The following is a 21573-nucleotide window of genomic DNA, read 5'->3' on the forward strand; positions in this document are numbered from 1 at the left end:
CTTTTCTTTTCTTTTTATTCCATGGTGGTCTCTGAAGTGGTAACTCCCAAGGGGACAACCTTGACATATACTTATGAATATGGAACAAGGGTGGTTTTTGTAGATGGGGCATTCAATTTTATGTGATTTTCCCCACTTTCATTCTGAAGTCTAGGAATGTTTTTGCCTTGTTCATTATGTCTGAGGAAGAGTAGAAGGAATTAATTTCATAGCGTTTGTAAAGACAAGGAAGGAAAATAACCCCAGCGTTGACAGTCTACTTCAGCTCTTACATACACTATATTGCCAGAGGGATTTGATTATCAACAGAAGAGACTCAGGGTCCTTCTACAGATTGTTATCAGTATTGAATGGCACTCAATTGTTATGAAGCTGCTTCTCAGTGTTATTGAAACTTACAGTAGTGTCATTCGCTGAGTAAATATTTCAACGCGAATGGCTTGGTGCAAAGTAACTCATGGCTCTTGATGCATGATATCAGGATTAAATCGTCCAATGAGGCATGTCACGTTATGCTTAGAACTGTAAGGTCAGGGGTACTAAGCAGCCATTTTTACCCCTGACTTTTAGAGTTGATGGTCCTGTCAGTTTCAACTCTCATGGAAAAACTCCTTAAAACTGCTTAGAACCTCTGGTGTGTTAAGGTGAATAAATGCACCTTAAATAATAAGAATAAATGAATAAATGGTAACAAATAACCTACCATTTAGAGGCACACTGGCGTAGTGCTCTGCTGATGATTTCTCTTGAATTTTTTTGACCATTCTCTATGAGTTAATGAGAAAAGAAATCACATTTGAAAACTACCAAAGGGGAAGGGGAAATTTGATGAAGATAAAGGCTTTTTATTATCTAACTTTTTGTGACCTCTGCAAACCATCTCACCAGCAGTCTGTACTCCACAGCCTTCCTAGGTGTCCATGATTCAGTCAAAACACAGGGGAAGGCATCATGAGGTATCTCTTTCCCTGGAGCTTTTTCAGATCAAGAAGCATATGGGCAGCCAGGGAGGCTGCAAAGAGCTGGAAAAATGTTTACCAAGTGGCCCTTTGCCACTTGGAATGATAAGGCAATGTCAAAAACCCCACATGAACTGAAATTCTCAAACGCTCCGATAATGAGGCAGAAAAATGAAAGCCTCTTTTGCAGAGGATGAAAACTTTCAAGAAAGTGGAGGCCAGATTTTGTCATCAGACTAGTTTTAAGTCCTCTATGTTCTTTGTAGACCACCTGCACAGTTTCAGTAGCATGAGAGCAAATGCCACCAACTGAGTCCTGTCCCTTAATCTTTACATAGACTTAAAAGGATTACAGAATCATTTTCCTGATCTTCAAAAACCTCTTCCCTTATTATTCATTCTGTTGCTACCCTGCACCTTTGGTATGATATAAGTTTATAGGTTTAGCACTCATAGGCTATATGAGCAAAGTTCTGGTAACACAGAATATATTTTACACAGGGGGGTGGGAGAAATTGAAAATGTTTTCTGATGGAACATTGATTTTGTTTTCCTACCGCCTCTGGAAAGTTGTCATTAAAACAACAGATTTCAGTGCTGATGCATATTATTAGAGACGTAATTTCTGAATGTAAGGGACTGTCATGAATTTCTTGGACATTTATAGAGAGGTTGGAGTTTCAGCTCATGAAAGCATAGCATTTATATTCTGTCTTCAATTTCACCTAGGAAGGATATGATCTTCCTGCTGGAGCCTCTGTAACAGCTCTGTTGACGATAGCAAGATAACTCCAAAATAAGTACTTGTATGAGAGCCTTTATAAGCTTTGGGCTTTATTCTTAGTAGCCACATAATAGGTTTTGCAGGAAACTGTAAAATAATAAAAATCTGCAAAAAAAAGTAGTTTATTTTTCCTTCCCTGCACTTTTTTTCATTTATATTTAATGTGATTGAAATTGATTTTTAAGAAGCAGGCTGTGTATGATGGGGCCTTTTGACCTTGTAAATGTCATTGTTTACAAGCTTAAAGAGTAATTGAAACCACAGTCCTTGGGTTTATGCAGAAGTTGTCATGTGTAGCTTTTACTACCCTGTAATCCACTTTATTTATTTTTAAAATAATAATTTCTGGATCACATCAACTCCCTAGCCTGTACTGCTGCCTTATTTCCTTTTGATCCCTCAACTTTCTGTTGAATCGATCTGTGGTCTCTTGCTTTTTATTTTGATTAGTTTATTTTCTTGGAACAGTGCCCTATTAGTATGTATTCAGTGTATGCCCAGTATAATAGCATACTGAGACCTCAGAATTTGGATCTCTTTGGTCACCTGTAGCAGTCAAACATTAGGTATACAGAGCTGTATGACTCTATGGGAGGGGTCAAGAACTGCCAGGAGCAATCCAGCAATAAATCACACTAAGTAAGTGAAGTTAACTATTTATTAGAACAAACAGGATCTGCTCAGGAATGCCAGGCCTAATGAGAACAGCAACTCTTCTTTGGTAGGACTTGTCCCTATGAGGCAATTACAGAGACTGAAGGTTCCCACCTTCCCTCAACTGCCTAAGTCTCTTCCTCTCCTGGGTTCTTCCCAAGCAGTCTGGGACTGTGCCTGTGTGGTGGCCTTTGCTCCTCCCACTTCATGCCTCTCCAGGTTCTGGGAGACCAGTGTGGAGGGCAGCTTGTCCCAGCAGGAAGCTGAGACACCTGTGCCTCTTCACCAGCCAGACTCATATCTGCCTCTTGGCCTCCCTCATCCCACTCTCCTGCTTCGACTTCTAGCTCTGACTCTTGGCTGCTCTCTGCCACAGACTTCCCCCTCTCACTAAGCCCTCTTCAGCTTCCAACACCTTCTCCAAGTCTTCTCCCTCATCGTCATTCCACCACCAATCCCTGGGCTCTGAGCCTTCTCCCCTTGAGGGTTCCCAACTGCTTCCTTGCATTATTCCTCTACGTCCAACCAGTCCCTGACAAGAACCTTCAGGGACGTGGTCCTCCAACTGCTGAGCTACAGATTTGCTCCCACCCCTACCTGCAATTTGGATTGAGTGAAGCCTCCTGTTACAGCCTCCCTAAACCTCACATCAGTGGTGCCACACCAGCAATTTGCTGCATTTCTGCTCTGGCTGAAGAAAAGTCCCTCCACATTCAGCATAGAAGCTGGATAGGAGCTGAGAAGAAGCAGCTCCACAGGTCAGATCTGGTACAGGACTAAGGTCCTCCATCCCTCCTGTCTCTGATTCAGGTTAATAATGTCTCCAGCCTACCGAATCAGCCTGGCTCTGTGCTCAGTCAGTTAGGTCTGATGCTGTTGCTCTAAATTATGGCTCCAATATTGGATGTCTGAACAGCTGTGTAAGAGCAAGCACCAACATTGCCTGAAGCATCACTCCAAGGCTGAGATGATTGTTTCCAGATTCTCACAATTAAAAAGAATGATCTTTCTCCTCTTCTTCCCTCCTTAACTTTTAACCTAAATATCACATTGGGCGAAAGAATTATGTTGGCATTTTAAAAAAAAGAAAATCACTCCTAGTGTTTCCCTTTTCCATTTGCCATTATGGCTTCTGCCTCCACAGGATCCATTACTGAATCCTTCCCAACAGCCCTATATATTTCTTAGCTTGGTTTCATAATGCCTATTATCTGTTCATTTGGAGCACAGCTACCATATTAGGAAAGATCATGCCTGCCAGTTCTGTAATGAGTGCTTGACTTTTGCAACTTTAGCATAAACATATAACACATATAAAAATATTAAAGTTCACTAGTCAGCATAACTCTTAAGAGCTATAGAGATGCTAATTGGATTTTCCTTCTCAATGGTAAAGGAATGGTTTTGCACATTGCTTCAAAAGCAGGTCAAAGATCCTGGACCCCTCACTTATTGATTTTCTTTTCTGCAAGAAAAATGATGATGTTCAAGCAGAACCCATTAATTAGAAGCCTATCTACCAGTTTGATTTTTCCATGTAACTTGCCTCTAAGTAAAAAGGGCAGGGGTAAAGTCCTACTGTACAGCTTTCTGATCCAAAATCCAATTGACCATAATGAGTAGACTCTTCCTCCCTTATTCTCACTGATTAGAGAGAGCTCATGTGTTGCCATAGAAATATTGTTGGTCTTGGACTAGAGAGCTATGGGTTCAAAGCAACATTCGGCAATGCTACTTGTTGGATTACCTTGGACCAGTTCCCATCTGTCAGCTTTAACTATCTCACAGCTTTGTTAAAGAAACAACAAAATATTATAGTAGAAATAATACTGAAATTACGGTAAGTACTCTTAAATCCACTAATTTCAGTAAAAGGAAATTACTGTTTTTAAACCCTACCATTGACATAACTGAGACTTAAAGATGCTTAATTTTAGCTGGATCACACCAATATTTGGCAGAGTCCTGTTCCAGCCTTTTGAGCCAGACTAAGGAGTTGTTCAGTAGTGTCATCGATCAAACAGGCTTAGGTAGGAGAGGAGTATGCTCTCTTGGTGGACTAGGAGCAAGTCTTGCATTAATAACTTCCAGGCAGAAACAGATAATTTAATCATTCAACCTGGATGCCCTACTCTTTCTAGAGAACTTGTGCAGTCCTGATCCTGGTCCTTCTGGGTAGAACTCTGGCAGAGGATGCTTCATGCTGCAAAGCAAGCACTGAATCAGTGGGACCAAACTTAGGACTTATCTCACTGCTTTCACTGTTCTTGGTGTCTGTAGGGCATAGGATCAAGATTTAGGGGATGAGTCCAGTTGGATCACATTAAGTCATCTTCTGCAGTTTCCTTAATGGATTGCTGTATTTGGATATATGATCTCAGGCACTTCCGCTTATATCCCACTTTATAGCCCTGAGAGACTCAAAGCAGCTTACAAAAATATACCATAGTAAAAATGATATCCCTGTTGTGAGCAGGATTACACAGAGGGCATTTCCTGCTCTCCACACTTAACTTTTGACCTGCTCTTTCAAGGCACAGGTCTGCGCTTAAGAGCTCTGCTTTCAAGCATGGAGGGGTTGGGGTTTTTTGCCCAGAGCTTTCCCCATGAAAACCCACCCTTTACTGCTCAATAGAAGCAAACATCAATTCTGGTTTTAAGCAGATTGCCATTTACTCCAATTGAGCTTTAAAGAGCAAGTTTTTGTGGGGGAAACTCTGGAGCAAAAAAAAGGACACTCAGACACAGAGCTTGTATGCATGGACTGTGACTGAAAAGAGTGGAGAAAAAGTAAGTGTGGATAAGCCCCAAGTCTTAGTCTATCTTGCCGCTGTCCTTTGAGGCAAAGGAGGATGTTATTGAGCCCTTGATGGAGGCAACTCTTTGCCAGGCAACAGCACCCACTGAGGTATTCTGAGGAGGGTCTGAGCAGTTGGATCTCATGTTGGACCCCATGTTCGGGTCCTCCTCTGATGGGGTCCTCCACTGATTAACTAGGACTCTAGTTAATTCTAGCTCCAGGGGGAGGCAGGTTGTCAGTGGCAGAGCTGTTTTGAATACAGAAGGTTCCAGGTTCAATCCCTGGCATCTCCAGGTAGGCTTGGGAAAGACTCCCTCTCTGAAACCCTAGAGAGCTGCTGCCAGTGAGTGTAGAGGCAATACTGAGTTAGGTGGACCAATTGTCTGACTCAGTATAAGGCAACTTCCTACACTCAACAGATCACTGTTTACATACACTGTGATGCAGGTCCATTAAAAGCAACAGGGCTTAGCAACTGATCCCATTAAGATGTGGCATATACAGATCGCTCTGGGATGTGATTCTGAATTGTGTTTACTTGGAGGAAATTGAAAGGATCTTTGTTTGTTTGCAAACGGCCCACCTTTCAGACTGAAAGCTGACACAGAAAGCTGACTCGTATCATTGATTGCTCTGGTATTAGCAATCACAGGGCCTGGTACTGAACAGCAGAAGAGATGCCCAGAGGACTGGGCCATAAAACAAGTCTATGGTGGTGGTTGTAGCTTCCAGGAAAGTGGATCAAGTAGCAGCATCTCACCAGGCTCTCAGGCTCAGAGTGGTATTTCCCATCACTGGCTACCTTACCTTATAAACAGGAGATGCTGTGGATTGTATTCAGTGAAGAGCCCTAAATCAACGTCCAATTGGAATCAAATATCCAAACTGGACAGGCCCTGCACACAGGCGTGCAATCTTTAAAAAGGAGAGAGCCACAGGTGGAGGAGAAATGAGGAAAGGGGCACAACTATGGAAGGGATAAAGGAAGTTAATCATATTTTGATGGATAGAGAAAGTAAGGTGATGGGAAGGGCAAAATGTGGCATGAGAAGCCACCCCTAAATTGCTTCTACCAAAGCACATGTTTAATAATAATAATAATAATAATAATAATAATAATAATTTATTATTTATACCCGCCCATGTGGCTGGGCTTCCCCAGCCACTCTGTTCAGCTTCCAACAAAATATTAAAATACAGTAATGCATCAAACACTAAAAGCTTCCCTAAACAGGGCTGTCTTCAAAAGTCAGGTAGTTGTTGTTCTCTTTGACATCTGGTGAACTAAAACCCCAGTGATGTCAGTGTTAATAGGGATGGCATTGTGAACCAGAGCAAAAAAAGTGTAAGCATATTAGAGAGCCCCCCTGTTGCCTTTCTAAAACTGGTCAGAACCTATTCTATTCCCTTGTTCTGGTAACACTTGCAATTCACATTCATGACTCAATGTAATGAAGTCATTTGATGTTTACTATAAGAGCCCTGAGCTTAATGAATTTATAATATTTATGTGAGTCCCTTGGGAATAACTGCTGGGATAATATGTAGGATTGGTAAATGGACATTCACATTTCTATTCTCATTTTCCTCTGGGCGGCCAATAAATGAAGAGACCTTCCGTGCATCCTTTTCATATTAAAAGTACGCAGAAGATCTTGATTATCAAATTTTCTCCAACTTTTAGAAATGAAGTACTCAGCAGAATAACAAAGCAAGTTTAAGAAACTAGCATTACATTTAAGAATTCCCTCCAGTGCTTATTCCAACAATAAACATAATGAATATCTCATTTCATATTAATGTGCACACTCTTCATTATAGTTTAATGTTGTGTATTCATCTTTTTTTAGACAAGAAGAAAAGGCCAGTTCTTCAGCTAGTGCTGAGCCAAAGTGTGGAAGGTGTTTTTCACAAATTCATTATCCTCCCATCCCATAACAAGCACCCTCCCTTTCAGCAAGTTTTGTACCCGTTCATGAACGATCAAGAAAGAGCTAACAAGCTACAGGTATCCCTGTTGCTCACAATCCAGCCACACACAGTGAATTAACTATGGCAGAATATAAATGCCAGTGTGCATTCAGATGTCCAGACTGTATGGTCTAATGCTTGTCCCCATTCACATCCTGTGACAATTTGTCATGAATGACTATGTGCAACTAGAGCTGGATTGGGGTAAAAATCTTGCTTGGCGACTGTGTTAAGCAATGAAACTACCAACAAGAATAGTTTATGTCATGTATCTCCCCCATTATTTACTATTTTCTTTATACAAGTATTTATATACAGTAACACCAATTCAAACAATATAGCATGCTGGTACACAGCAGTATATAGACACTAAAACATGAGCACCATAAAATGATTAAAATGACTATTAAAAAAAACACCAAACTGAACAGTTGCATAAGCCTGTATGCATAAAAAGTGAAGCCTGAAAATCAAAAGTGAGAGTGCCTGCTAAATCTCTGCTAGAAGATTGTTCTACGGCGTGAGACTGTCAACACTAAACTCCTGGCTTCTGGTGGAAGCCAGTCTGTAAGTGCTCCTCCAGATGATCTCAGTGATCAAGCTGGAATATAAGGGCTCAGGTGGTGCTTATATAAGGGATGCGGGTGGCGCTGTGGTCTAAACCACTGAGCCTCTTGGGCTTGCCAATCGGAAGGTTGGCGGTTCGAATCCGCGTGACAGCTCCCATTGCTCCGTCCCAGCTTCTGCCAACCTAGCAATTTGAAAGCACACCAGTACAATTAAATAAATAGGTACCGCTGCAGCAGGGAGGTAAACGGTGTTTCCGTGCCCTCTGGTACTCGTTCCGTTGCACCGGAAGCGGTTTAGCCATGCTGGCCACATGGCCCAGAAAGCTGTCTGTGGACAAACTCTGGGTCTCTCAGCCTGAAAAGTGAGATGGGCGGCACATCCCATAGTCGCCTTTGACTAAATATCCAGGGGCTCAGGCGGTCCTTAAAGAATCCTATACCCAAGTTGTTCAGGCTTTTATACAAGAGCCTTGAACTTATTCCGCAGCATATGTTACAGCCAGTGCAGATGTCACAGTTAGCAAAGGTGTTACAACGCCATCTGCCCCCATCCACAGCCTAGCCACTGCATTTGGCACTAGCCAGGGCTTCCAGAGCAGCCCCATGGGCAGCCCCACAAAAAGTGCATTGTAGTAATCCAGTCTCAGTGTTACCAATACATGGATTACAATGGCCAGATTATCTCAATCCAGATAAGGCTATAGCTGGTGTACCAGACGAAGCTGATAAAGGGCATTCCAAGCCACAGAGGTCGCTTCAGCCTCTAGTAGCAAATATGTATCCTGAAGTGCCCCAGCTCCTTTGTATAAAGTGCAACCCTATCCAGAACAGGCAAGTGCCTATCTTCCAGGCGGTTCTGTATATATTAGAAGGGCGTACAGACATTTGCCACAACTCTTGAGAAGTTGGGTAATGAATTGGGGTGGGTGGAGAATTGTATAAATAAAAACTACCAAAACAATTTCGCTGAAAAAATGATATGGTTGTCATCAGCACTCTAATTGCTTAGAAACGTCATTTCTCATATTCTGTCAGTACGGATGTCACTCTGATAACTGAATGACTTATGATAATTTATTGGGAACTGCTATAGCCTTGTAGTGTAAGGAAGAATTATTATTCCAGCTTTACACCCAGATGATTGAGAGCCATTAGAGGCACACAGTGCAAAAGAAGGGAGTTTTTTAATACAAAAATAAAAATATCCTATGGCTTCATATTTTAAATTTTTAAAAGAGAGCTTCTTAAGCACTCATCTTGGACTAAAATGTGAACCATTAAGGTTCAAATGTTTGGGGAGTGAAACATGACCCTATATGACTTTCCCAGTGCAATGTATGGCGTTCAGCCCAGGTAGCTTTAAGTAACAAGCAATACCTATATTAATCACCAAGAACTGAAAATCAAGTAGAACTGGTGATCTATTTACCATGCCTAGGACCATGCCTGGTGAAAGTAAGCAAATAACATTACATTTGAAAGTGTAACAGAGTGAGGCAAAGAAACAAAAGCCAAGGAATTGAATTCACTACCTCCCCAACCCAGAATATGGCTTCTCATATGTTCCAATCCAGAGAATATGCATATTTAAATGAGCATCCCATATTTGGGTGGATCCAGACTACCTGTGCTTAGGTTTTATTGAAAACAATAGGGAAAATTAGTTCATTACTTTCCTGATTGATTTCATTTGGGAACCACGTTCAACTAACATTAGTTCCAACCCACTGTAAACAACATGCTTACAGGTATAATGGTCATGTAAACCTATATTCCGTTCTACTTAAGACCCAGTACTGTCAATTGTCATTAGGGGCAGAAATTGCATGAATGCAACACTACTGGGTTACAGCTCAAGGCCAAATTACTAACACAACCATCCCCCACCCCCCAGTGATGCAGCAACTAATCCATGCTTTGTTAATGGGAAGCCCTCTCCATGTGGAGTCAAATTATTCCCATGTCATTTTACAGAAGCTTGACTTCTTGCACTTCCTCTCATCATTGGTTTTCAATGAGGAAAAGCAAGCAGCTGAAATAATGTCTTTCAGCTAACATGCCCTGGTACAAGGAACTGGCACGCCACCTCAAGCCATCTGTGAAAAGAGCTTGTGGTCCCTCTACGAATGTGGCATTAAGCCTCTCTGAATCTCAGTAATGTATGACCTGGATTAGTAGAAAAAGAAATGCTAGTGTATATTCACAGAAGTGCTGTTTGCTGGAATAGCACTTGCATTCCTAATAATGTCACTTCCTGTCTGAATACCAGCAACCACTAATTGGCACACTGTGCCCAAATAAATGCACATGCCTTAGACATGGTATAAACCTATGCAAGGCAAGCTTGCTGTGCTGGCATTGTCATAGAGCAACTGTTTTCTGTCCTAGCTTCTTGGGACTCGGTTATACAGCTGTAAATAAAACAATTTGAATGTATTGTAAAGTGCAATATACAATGTGACACTAGGTGGTGACAGTGAGCTATGCCAAATTCAATGTATTTTTCAAAACTTTTTTTAAAAAAGCATTTTTACAGCGGTTTCTTTATATTTGTGTAGATTCCACCTTGGAACCCAACATGTGTTGGACTATGCTCCTGATTCTGGTCCAAAGGGACTCACACATATCTTTCTTTCCCCACTCCCTCTAATTTTTGGATCAGACCAACCCTTGCTAAGGCCCAACAGTTGTACCACTATGATATCCATTTCCCAGGGCCAAAAGTCATACACCATACCGGCCAGCAACCATGTATTTAATCTAAGGTATCTCTCCTTAGAATAGATTCACATTGTATGCAGTCTGGGAAAATGGAAAAACACTACAGACCTGCATGCCCATACACCCCAAGCACACATAACATTTTATACAAACCAATCACAGTATATATACATTAGGCTGAATACATCCAGCCCATGCAAACTGCCCACCACAAAAAAATTGATGAACTGAAAACAACATCATAATTGTGTATTTGTGCATGCACTTAGGCCTCAGGTTATGTGAAGGAATTTGTGTGGGCCTGATGTTCCTGTTTGTTGTATCCCCCTGGCACACACATGCTAGAATTCAGCATGATGTGACTCTTATAGAGATCCTGTTGGAGGAAATAACATACAGGGGTGTGCCTCTGCTCAGTGGCTTTCTATGGTGACAGTTCCTATCCTTTTTCATTACCTGTGCTGACTGGGGCTGATAGGAGTCTGTTAGGAGTCTAAGTACATTTGGAGAATTATAATGGGTATCTGCTCAGAAGGAAATCCTACTGTGTTCAATCAGTGGTGGAGTTTCATGCTCCGGCACCAGGGGGTGGAGAGCAGGGGGGCGGGGCTGGCATGCGTCCCAGGGGCATGGCAGGCCACCTTGGGGGCATGGCGCCCAGCGCAGGCGGAGGGCAGCCATGATGGCACCCCACCGAGATTGCGCTGCCCCCACACTCTTCCTCCTCCTGTGTGTTCAATAGAACTTACTCCTGGGAAAGTGTGCATAGTATTGCAGCTTTAGGATGCAGTCCAAATCACTAAACCCCTTGGTGGGGCAGAAGCAGTAGAAGAGGACAGGACAACTTTGCACAGCCACTGCACCAGCTCCAGGTGAGTGCAGCACTCAGATCCAAAGCCATTAGCTTAAGGCAGCAAGAGCAGCTCAGGGTCCAGCAAATTTCTGGCCAGCTCATATCCACCCACTCCCTGCCCTCAGAAAACCCTGTTTGGGGACTTTCTAGCAGGGATACCACCAAGCTTCTCACCCACCAGACATTTGGCAGACACAAGGGGGAGATTGGTGATGGGTGGTGGGAGGCCTATTCAATCCACACACATACACCCCATAGCCAGAAATAGGGAGGGGGTTTGATTGCTCTTCCAGTCTCTCTCCAAGTCTTTCATCTCAGGAGTAAGTGCTGATGAAGTAGATCACATATGAATGAAGCACAATGTTCTGAAACATCAACAGAGCAAGCCATGAAGAATTTTGTATCCCATACCCCATTCTTTATGTCAAGAATGTTCATGTCTTGACTGAACAGATCCAGTTACAATGGGGACCACTTGAGTACTACTTCCCCATCTCTGTGACTGCATCTTAACTGTGGCAGTGAATATTCAAAGCACTGATCCAGCCCTGAAACATCCATGTCCCATTATTTGATGTATGCTGTTGATGTCCCCAGCTTTTGGGCTGATTGGACAACTCTCCATCCCCCCACAGTGTACCTCTGCCCTGCTCCTTGTTCCTTTGATTTCCTTATCCCTGGACTAAAGCTTGGAAAGTCTGAGCAGCTAGTTTTTTGTTTTGTTTTTACTGGGGCAGGGAGAAGGGTTTACAGTTCCAAAGTCTGAGGGAACCTGGTGTACTTGATAGCTCAGAAAAAACAAGTGTTAGCATGTTCAAGTGATGATGCACAGGTTTGCTGCTTAGCTGAGAAACATGTACTTACTCTTCACGAGCGCTGGAGCAGTGCACATTGTTTTTATGTAGAGGCTGCCATCTTGTGGGACATTTGCACATTGCAAAAAAAGTATGTTCTTAGCTATCAAATTAAGGTTGACATTGCCTTAGGTCTCTCTTTAAAACACTGTTCTCAGTGACTAATATTATCCTCCAAAGCATCCTCCATTATTCTCTCAAACAAACCACCACTGAAAATTAGTAGAGTTTGAACAGCAGAAAGGTCTGGTGGTAGATATCTCTTAAGCTCACAAACCTCAGCACAAATTAGTTCCTCTTATTAAATGACTAAAATAAATTGCCAGAACATCCACTGATTTTGTGAAGGGCAAATCAGATATTACTTTTGGTATCACAGAACAGATAGACAGACTCGTTACCTTTATTCTGCTGTAATTTCCCTTGATACATCATTTCCCTAAACGAAGGTTATAATCGCCTCTTTCCATATCTACAACTCCTCTGCTTAGTTATGAAATCTTTATCTCTGAATTGTGCATATTTTTGATATCTGGAAAGAGATCTTTCCCATCCATTAACATCCATTAGTGGGCATACAATTAGACATAATTCTGTTTCAAAGAGCAACTTAATGTTCAAGTATCATACACATAAAAGTCTCTCCTACAGAAAAGATGTCTTGTGTCATCAGGAATTATACAGGCAAATGGAACAGCTTTTTAGTAATGAGAATGGAGCAATTATTCTGTAACCAAATGTATAAAAAGAGAAAGGAGCAATGCATTGGTCTAAGACAAAATGCACATATTCAGGGCCAAAAAGAAGAGACTTTCATGCCACCATTAATATGATAGAGAGCATGTGATTTTTTTTTCTTAACAAGACAATTTGGACAAATAAAGATTACACGTGAAAAAAATCCTTAGTTGGTTGTTCTTTAGAACATAGGAGCAAGTGGCTGGAACAGAAACTGTATATTGAGCTAAATTTAAATTGCATTTAAGCCCAATTGATTTCAATGGGAGAAATTTAAGCAGGTGCTTAAAATCAATAAAAGTGCTTTTTAAAGCATGGCCTAGTTTGAGCACATTGAGACTGCAATTGACTGTATTCCAGGTGTTTCGCTGTAGCTGGGAAAGTGGGAGTCAGAGCAGGGAAAGTCTTCCTTCCCATAAACTCCTGATGCCACTGGAGTGAGCAAGCCTCCATCCCCATTAGCCATGTGGGATGCCTAGCAACCTGTAAGACTAGCTCAGCTGAATGAGTGGTTGAGGATCAGCTCAAGGCAGTTGTCCCCAATGCACTCTTGCTTAGTCAAGCTAAGGATACGCTCTGAAATAGTATTGAAACAGTGTTCTTCCGTATCAAACCATTTGTGCTTTGGGGGCTGCCTACAACACACTTCACACTCGCATTTCCTGCTGCATCATTAAAGTGACTTAAAACCTGATCCTAAACACATTTTCTTGCAGCCAGCTGAGAGTTAGTTATGCTTAAGTGTTAGCAACTTCTATGGGGTTCGTGCATATTATAGTACAGTGGATTGTGGCCGTCATATGGAAGTCATTTCCATGGATTCAGATGGAGCTTACATCTCATAATATATTCAGGACTGGATTATGAAAGCACACAACTGCTTTCTACAGTTGCACGTTTTTAGCATCAGCCTGGCCATCTGAAACTGGTTGTGATGGCTATAGTCTACCTCCACTGTCAGAGGTATCATGTGTATGTGCCTTTTGATGAACTGAGTGGAAGACAGTGAGTGACACGGGTGGGGAGAGATAGCATGTGCTTGGTTTGTTTTTGATATTTTGTTAATATTGCATATATATATATATATATATATATATATATATATATGGATTATGAGTGCTGTCATGCTTTGTGAGTTTTATAAGATGCCTTTTCTTGTGATTGTGCTGTATATCCTTTTTAAAAAGTTGTTTTGTTAATAGTGTTTTACAGAAGGTGGTTGTTTTACTGAGGATTTGTTAATTATTTTATATGGTCTATGTTGCAATCATGGTATTCTGTTTTCTTGCTTATTGTTTTTAAGCCACTTTGTGACTCGTGTGAGTAAAAAGAAGCACAGAAATATAATGAATGAAAATGAATAAAATGAATACCACTTGCTGGGAACCACAGGAGGTGGCATGGAGTGCTACTGTGCTCATGTCTGACTTGCAGGCTTCCAATGGACTGTGGACTAGATGGACCATTGGTGTGACCCAGCAGGCTTGCCTTACATTCTAGACAGATGTCATGGGACAGCCATAGATGCAGCCCTCTAATACAGTGGTACCTCCAGTTGCAGACAGGATCCGTTCCAGAGCTCCAGTCGGATCCCGAAGTTTCCGCAACTGGAGGGACCGCTACTGCACATGGTGAAGGACCACTTCTGCACATGTGCACAGTGCAGTAGAGCACTTCTGCGCATGCGCACACGGCAAAATACTTCCAGGGGTGCCACTTTCACAACCCAAAGTTTATGTTACCCAAGGGTAACGTAAACAGAGGTGCTACTTTGATTTGTCAGCAGCACTTGTTAGTGAGACTGCTTCAAGTCACATGAGCTGGATATCAGAATGCATGCTTGGCCAGCCACTTCAGGGATATTTTTGCTTTCACGCATATGAGATCTGTTGAGCAGCATAAGTTTCATCTTGGGAAAGTCTGGGCTTGGGCTGTACAGCTGTGTAAGGAATTCTTCGTTATTGCCAATGAGATTTTGAATGACTCTTGTAATTTCTCCCCAAGGATTCTAGAACTTCAGCAGAATGGACACATGGACCTACTGAAGCATAAGTGGTGGCCAAAGAATGGCCAGTGTGACCTGTACTCCTCCGTGGACCCTAAATATAAAGGAGGAGCTTTGGACATAAAGAGCTTTGCAGGTGTATTTTGCATACTGGCTGCTGGGATTGTTCTCTCCTGTTTAATTGCAATGTTGGAAACATGGTGGAATAAAAGAAAAGGCTCGCGGGTTCCTTCAAAAGAGGTATGAGAACCTTCCATTTCATCATAGCACTAGAGGTGAGAAGGAAAATGTGTATTCTGAAATGTTTTACTATAGCCTTCTAGTAGTATATCCCTCTTAATCACCAACGTGTGGGGGGAAGTTGCCTGCGGGCCAGAAGTTCCTCACTACTGATCTAAAAGAACTGTGTTTGTTTGTTTTTTCATTTTTTGTAATGGGGGAGAGAGCCAAAGGCTATTTTATGTTGGCTTGGATATGCCCAGTGGGGTTTGTTCTACATCTACCCCTTTGGATAGCAGACCTCAATATCACACCTCAAATGGCTTCTGAAACCCCTTCAGTTTCAAAAGAAGTTTTCAATTTGGAAGGAGAGGCTGCTATTGGGAAACACCAGCCTCAAGGCCACCTTGGCCATATGGTGGTTTCATTGTATCCAAGCCACTGGGTTCAAATTTGGTTCTTGTTACCAGCCCTTGGTGATTTTAATCATTGCAAGAAAAAAAAAATCTCATTTGCTTTCATATTCTTAACACCGTCTAAGGGCCACTTCACAATTACATATTCGGATATACACCTGAACTGTTTTAGGTGTACATCTAAAAATGTAACATGCAAATGCAATGAACATGTGTTGGCAGGCACATGTATCATCCAGGTACACTAATCAGTGAAGTGTATTGGCTGCTGCTCCTTATTGAGCGCACTAGGTGTGGCAAACCCAAGTTTGTTTCTGCATAATGTGTGGAATGGCCCTAATAGGCATTCATTTGCTTTGCAAAGGTCCATCTGTGCATCTCACTCAAAAGAATGGTGTGCATCTATAAAACTCACCATCATCTAAGAATCCAATGTAAACTAGAGCTTGATTAACCAGCACTGAAATGTTTAAGTCTATTTCCTAGCCTGTTTGGGTGTAGTGTCTCTCCACTTTCGAATCATTCTTTTTAAGGAGGCTTGCCATTTATCAAGGCACATGTGTGTCTTTACTTTTAAGTAAGCGTACAGAAAAATGGAGACTGTAGCAGCACCAGCAAGCATAGGGTCTGATTAATCAGTCTACTATTTAGAAGGAACTTGAACATTATCCTTGTGACTTACTTCTGAATAAAAAGGGGAGGACCATTTAGGTATTTCTGATGTTGCAACATTTCAGCTTGGGTGTGGTGGCAAGTAAACACTTGCTGTAAAGTGGTCCCTTGGTCCTTTATATCATGATTTGCTGGCTTGCAACTTGAGTCTTAAAAGAGTTCACATTATACAGTGAAGTTTTATGTAAATTAGAACTTCACATGGAAATTTGTGCTGAATATCCCCTCTATCCAAGGTACAGGGTTCATTCAGTGCTGCAACAGTTATGAACCAATGTTAGCAATCATTTTATCATCCATTCAGTCCATTGGCTGAAGGGCAATGAGAAGGGCAGCAGAACCCAAAATTGGAAGTCATATTGGGCTGCTGTCTTGTGCTCCAGAATGCAAGCTTCTTCTTTTTTATAAAAAAAAATGTACTGAAAATTTGCCTTATGGTTGTGAATATAACTTTCCAGCTGTGAACCAAAATAACCCATGCAGTCATGTCTGCTTGTGTCTGCAGACAGCCTTAAACAATAGCTCTGAGAGAAGTGTGACCTGTCCCCATTAATCTCAATGGGATGTAAACTCTGAAGCCTGGTGATAATTTAAATGTCTGCATTGTTGAATATTTCACTGTTGATCAAGGCACACGTGAAAGAAGAGGAGCAATCATTTTATGGAGCTATGCACAAACCATCCTGTGAGTGGTGTCTCATTTTGATGTCTTGAGAGGGTGGAGTGTGGGTCATGGGGTGGCGTTTGGGCAAATATCACCCCTAAGTCTTTCCCCTTGTTTTCATTCTGACATCAGCTGAGATAATGTATCATTCTGTAATGTCACAGGCTCAGCAGTGACGCTGAAGAAAATCACAAAATACCAAATTTGAATAAAATGAAGGACAGACCCTATCAAATAAGGGAATGTAATGTTAGAAATTAGTATTCAGGCATCATACAAACCAAGGGGAGATAGCATGGTGCCCAATGTTCAGAGATGATGGGAGTTGTAATCCACCGTGTTGTCTACTCCTAGCTTAAACAGTAATGTCTCTGAGCTCAATAGGACCTCTGGAGCTCATAGGTACCACTTCAGTTGAGCCATTCTTGGAATGTAATAGAATCAGAAGCCTAGTCAGGGAGTCCATGCCCTAGTACTGATTTAATGCCACAATTGTCGTTGACTGTGTGCAAATGGTCTCTCAAAATTCTCCATCCTATTTGTGGGCAGGGAAATTAGGGCGGCGGGGGGGGCTATTTCACTGTATTCTTCAAGAGGCAAGAAGAACTTCTCCAAAAGTTTCTTGGGGATGGGTCTCCCCATTAGCAAAACCAGTAGCACAGCTTATTTTCTTCTTTGTTGCTACCACTGCAAGCAACCACGGCACCAGCTGTCTTGCCAGTCTAGCCACCATTTTGCATCACCCACAATGCCCCTGACCTAGTGTCAGTCCAGCACATTAGTGGGCACTGTGGGGAGGACAGCAGGCATTTAGAAACAAATGGGTTTTTGCATTGCTTGCCCATAGATCAAATGAAACGAATAGGCAATGTTGAGTCACCTTTATATCAAAATGGCCCACTTTCTAGCTTCTATCACAACATTCAAATCGGGTAGTTGTAGGGAGGAAGGGTGTTCTTAGCAACACTTGTAAAAATGCTATAGGTCCAACATTGGAACTACAATGAAAAATGAAAGTGGCAATATTCTAATTTTATACAATTTGCTTAACTGGACCATTATTTGGACTGTTTTCCTCTTACCTGCTTCCGGTCTTAGCTCATGGCTGTTCTGCATTTTGCATGGCAGCCTTCCCTAACCTGATGCCCTTCAGATATTGTCAGACTGCAGCTCCCATCTATTACTAACCAGCATGGTCGATGGTCAGTGATAAAGGGAACTGTAATCCAAAACATCTAGAGGGCATGAGACTGAGTAGGCTGTCACAGGAGTAACTTCTTTTAAGGCAGATCTCTTATCACTTATCAGACTTAGAGCCTATCTTACTTTGTTACCTCTATCACTATTGCTGCTAAGTCTCGAGACATCTCTGCCATCACAGAATGATACATGTTGAGACATCAGTAATGGCCAAAATAAAAAAAAGTGGATTTCACCATGACTAGTGTAAGTATTGAGAGTGTCACTGTAAATTTATTTCTATGCTGAAAGATTAACAGCGTGGCAAAGGATGAAGGGGATCTTCAGTGCATATTTCCAGACGAAATACAATTTTGGAGTCAAAATCTGGTCAGTCTTGAGTTAATTCCTCTATTGTTGGACCAACTAATTGTTTTAAATGTTGCAAGCTTTCAAACTTAGGCCCACGTTTCCTGTACTAGTGCAGTGTGGTTCCCACCAAGACAAGAATTGTATGGCTGCCATATTGCATGGCATGTTGTTTGTGTGAAGTGGCCCCATGTGATGCAGGCACACGCAAAGAGACTGGAAATGAAGGATTGCACTGATGTGGTTAATACTGGCCTGACCCACATTTGATACTGCTACACACAAGCAGCATACCACATGGTACGGCACTCATATGATTTGTCGTCATCGGAAGACCAGCCACGTTGATAATGCATCAACCACATTCTTTTTCACATATGGAAATTCAGAACAAAATAGTACAAATATGTACTGCTATATATTCAGACTGACAGTTGCATGATGATGGGATTTTATACTCTTAACGAAAAGGTGGTGAATATAGGTGAATCACACATGAAGGTTCCAATGCATACTAGGAGTTCAGTCTTCTCAAACTATCTCACCAAAGGGGCAATCTCCTATGTACAGAGGATACATGTGCAGAGTTGCCGTTTGTGTAAGTTAATGAGGACGCCTGCACATACAGGAGCTCCATGCACACAACACTGCGCACATGAGGCTCTAAATTTGTAAATGAATTAGTATGTGCAATTAGGTTTCCCCTGGATAAATACCTAGAGGATCTGGTTTCTTTAAGTTTAACCACTTCAAAGATGTGGTAGGAAATGGGGAAGAAATGCAGCTAGTGAAAAAATAGTAACCAAAGAATAAGGCATGCCCCTGCCCCTGGTGCTACTCACCTGAAGTGTGTAGAAAAGTGTGTAGAAAGAGACTGTGGAACTATGCTTCTGGTTCTGATTGTACATGGCTTCTCCTCTGCCATCCACACTAATATTACCATGGATGTCTGAGGCAGGGAAACCTTTATGAATGCACACACCTATACAATCAGGGGTCCTGGATCCAGAGAACCCTACATGACTTGAGGCAAGGGGATCCATGCATAATAATGGATGAACCAGAGCGCTGGCTCCATATTACCTTTCTCCATCCTTTGCCCATTTGAGCAAGTAACACAGAAGGGGGCTTTTGGTTTTCACAGATCTCCTGTTCTGAAAAAGGTTATATTAGCAAAGCTGAATATTAATTTGGAAAGCGCACACAGTACAGAGTCAATACGTGTTCAGTGCATATTATTTATAATTACTTCATCTTTCTGTTTACTTTTCTACATGTTACTAGTCAGTGATTAGTGGAGTTAACATACAGGTGTTTATACTGAATTTTGCAGGGATTTTGCAGAAATTTTTGCTTTGAAAACAAAACAAGGAAAAATATGGGCAAGTCAACATATTTTAAAGTAACTTCAGTGGAGTCACTGCAGTCCTGCTTTTGGCCAAGTGAATAACAGAATCTCTGGCATATTGACTACCAGAAAATATTAAATAGGGTAACAAGTTGTTTCTTCCAAAGTATTCAATTAAGCATATACATGTACTAAATAAGCACTAAATAAATATTTAGTACTGCTGGTACTAAATAAGCATGTTCTGCTACTAAATGAACCAACTACTATAATTAGGCGTCTAGCATTACTTACAAAAATATTAAATCAAAAATTAGTTTTAACATGAGTCACATTTTATTTCAAAATATAAGAGCTTTTCCATTTAAATTAGAGCTCAGGAACTTGTGGCCTTCCAGGTGTTGTTGGACTACGGTTCCCATCATGCCTGACCATTGACCATGCTGGTTGGAGCTTATGGAAGCAGGAATCAAACAACCTCCAGAGGGCCACAGGTTTCCCATCCCAACTGAAAATTCAGCAAAAAACACCAATAGGTGCTGCTTTGAGTTGTTGTTATTCAGACAACACAATTCAAAGGAGCAGCAAACTAGAGCACAGCAAGCAAAGATCTTGCTAGTTTGTTCCAGTCAATATGTGAAATTCAGCATGTGATCTCAAGGGCTCACAATTGTTCCTTCTTTCTCCATGACCATTCTACACAAAGCACACAGTACTTCCTGTCTCTAATATTCTTTTGTGCCGTTCCCCCCTCCACAATTTCCCCATGATCTTTGTCTCCATTTCCCCGTATTTTTCCTGTACTGTTTGCCTTGTGTCTCTTGCACTCAGCCTTCCGCTGCACCCTAAACAGAACACAGCCTTGAGGAAAATTACATGGACCACGCAAATGCGAAATTAAAATACAGTGATTACACACATAATCCTGGTCATGCTGAAAGGCCCTAAGAGGAAGAACAGGGACAAGCCTACTGCTAGTGATACTTGGGATACTTCCAGGTATCAGCTTTCCCAGAGACCCAGGCAATAACTCACAGAAGAGATACCTCTTATCGTGGTGGTTTGGATCTGCCACTGCTGGCTGTTTGATTGTTACTGCACATTTAAACTAGCAGCAACCAGCACAGTTAACATCTAGAAAGCCAAATGGGCCATGCCAAACTCTGCTGTTCTGCTAGCAGAGCACACTTCCACTTGTGCAATGGAACTTTCTCCTGGAGTCCCCTGCACACCCTTAAAATCTGCTCCAGGGGGCTGGAGGACCCTCTTGAGAATATTTTGAGGGCACTCAAGGAGAGGAAATGAAGGGAAACTCCATCATGGGTGTAGCCAAGGGGCAACTGCACCCCCTAGATCAAGTAAAACAACAGAAATACTGAACTAACTGACCAATCACATCGGTTCAGTCCCCTCTAACAAAGTCCTGCCCCCACTAACAAATATCCTGGCTACACCCATGCACCCCATTGTATGAGTGGAACTTCCCTCATGCAGCACTGGATGAGACGCAAAATATGGAAATGCTCCATAAAAATTCACAGAAGCTTTATGATGATGAAATAGGGGGGAGGAAGGATTAGCAGTCTTGGTATTTTCAAAGTAGAGTCGTATTCCATTTAACACCTAGAAGGAAAGTCTGGCTGTATTGAAGCTCTTAGGCCAAGCTGCTGGCAACTCCATCTACCTTACTCAAATTCATTGTTTATTCTAAAACATATCTTCCACCAAACCAGCTTGTGAACTGGCTCTCACAAAGTCAAACAGGGGGGAAGATGTGTTGCCAAAGCTATTTTCTACA

The 21573-nt window shown here is 41.8% G+C and overlaps 1 protein-coding gene across 7 annotated transcripts in view; it reads left to right on the forward strand.

The window, feature by feature from the left end:
* GRID2 (glutamate ionotropic receptor delta type subunit 2) overlaps positions 1-21573 on the forward strand; it is a 787745-nt gene that overhangs the window by 760480 nt on the left and 5692 nt on the right. The window contains exons 15-17 of one of the 7 annotated variants that reach the window (XR_014501815.1): positions 14908-15148; positions 16721-16900; positions 18371-18430. Coding sequence is in view for 5 of the 7 variants with exons in the window: in XM_083398274.1 (XP_083254400.1) it covers positions 14908-15148; positions 18371-18448 (319 nt within the window). In the remaining 2 variants the exon portion in view is untranslated. Of the gene's footprint in view, positions 1-14907; positions 15184-16720; positions 16901-18370; positions 18449-21573 lie in introns of those variants that run through there. The other 6 variants (XM_083398276.1, XR_014501814.1, XM_083398274.1 and 3 more) reach the window with 6 other exon arrangements.

The sequence above is a fragment of the Podarcis tiliguerta genome, assembly GCF_965153285.1.
Source record: "Podarcis tiliguerta genome assembly, chromosome: 9".
NCBI lineage: Eukaryota > Metazoa > Chordata > Lepidosauria > Squamata > Lacertidae > Podarcis > Podarcis tiliguerta.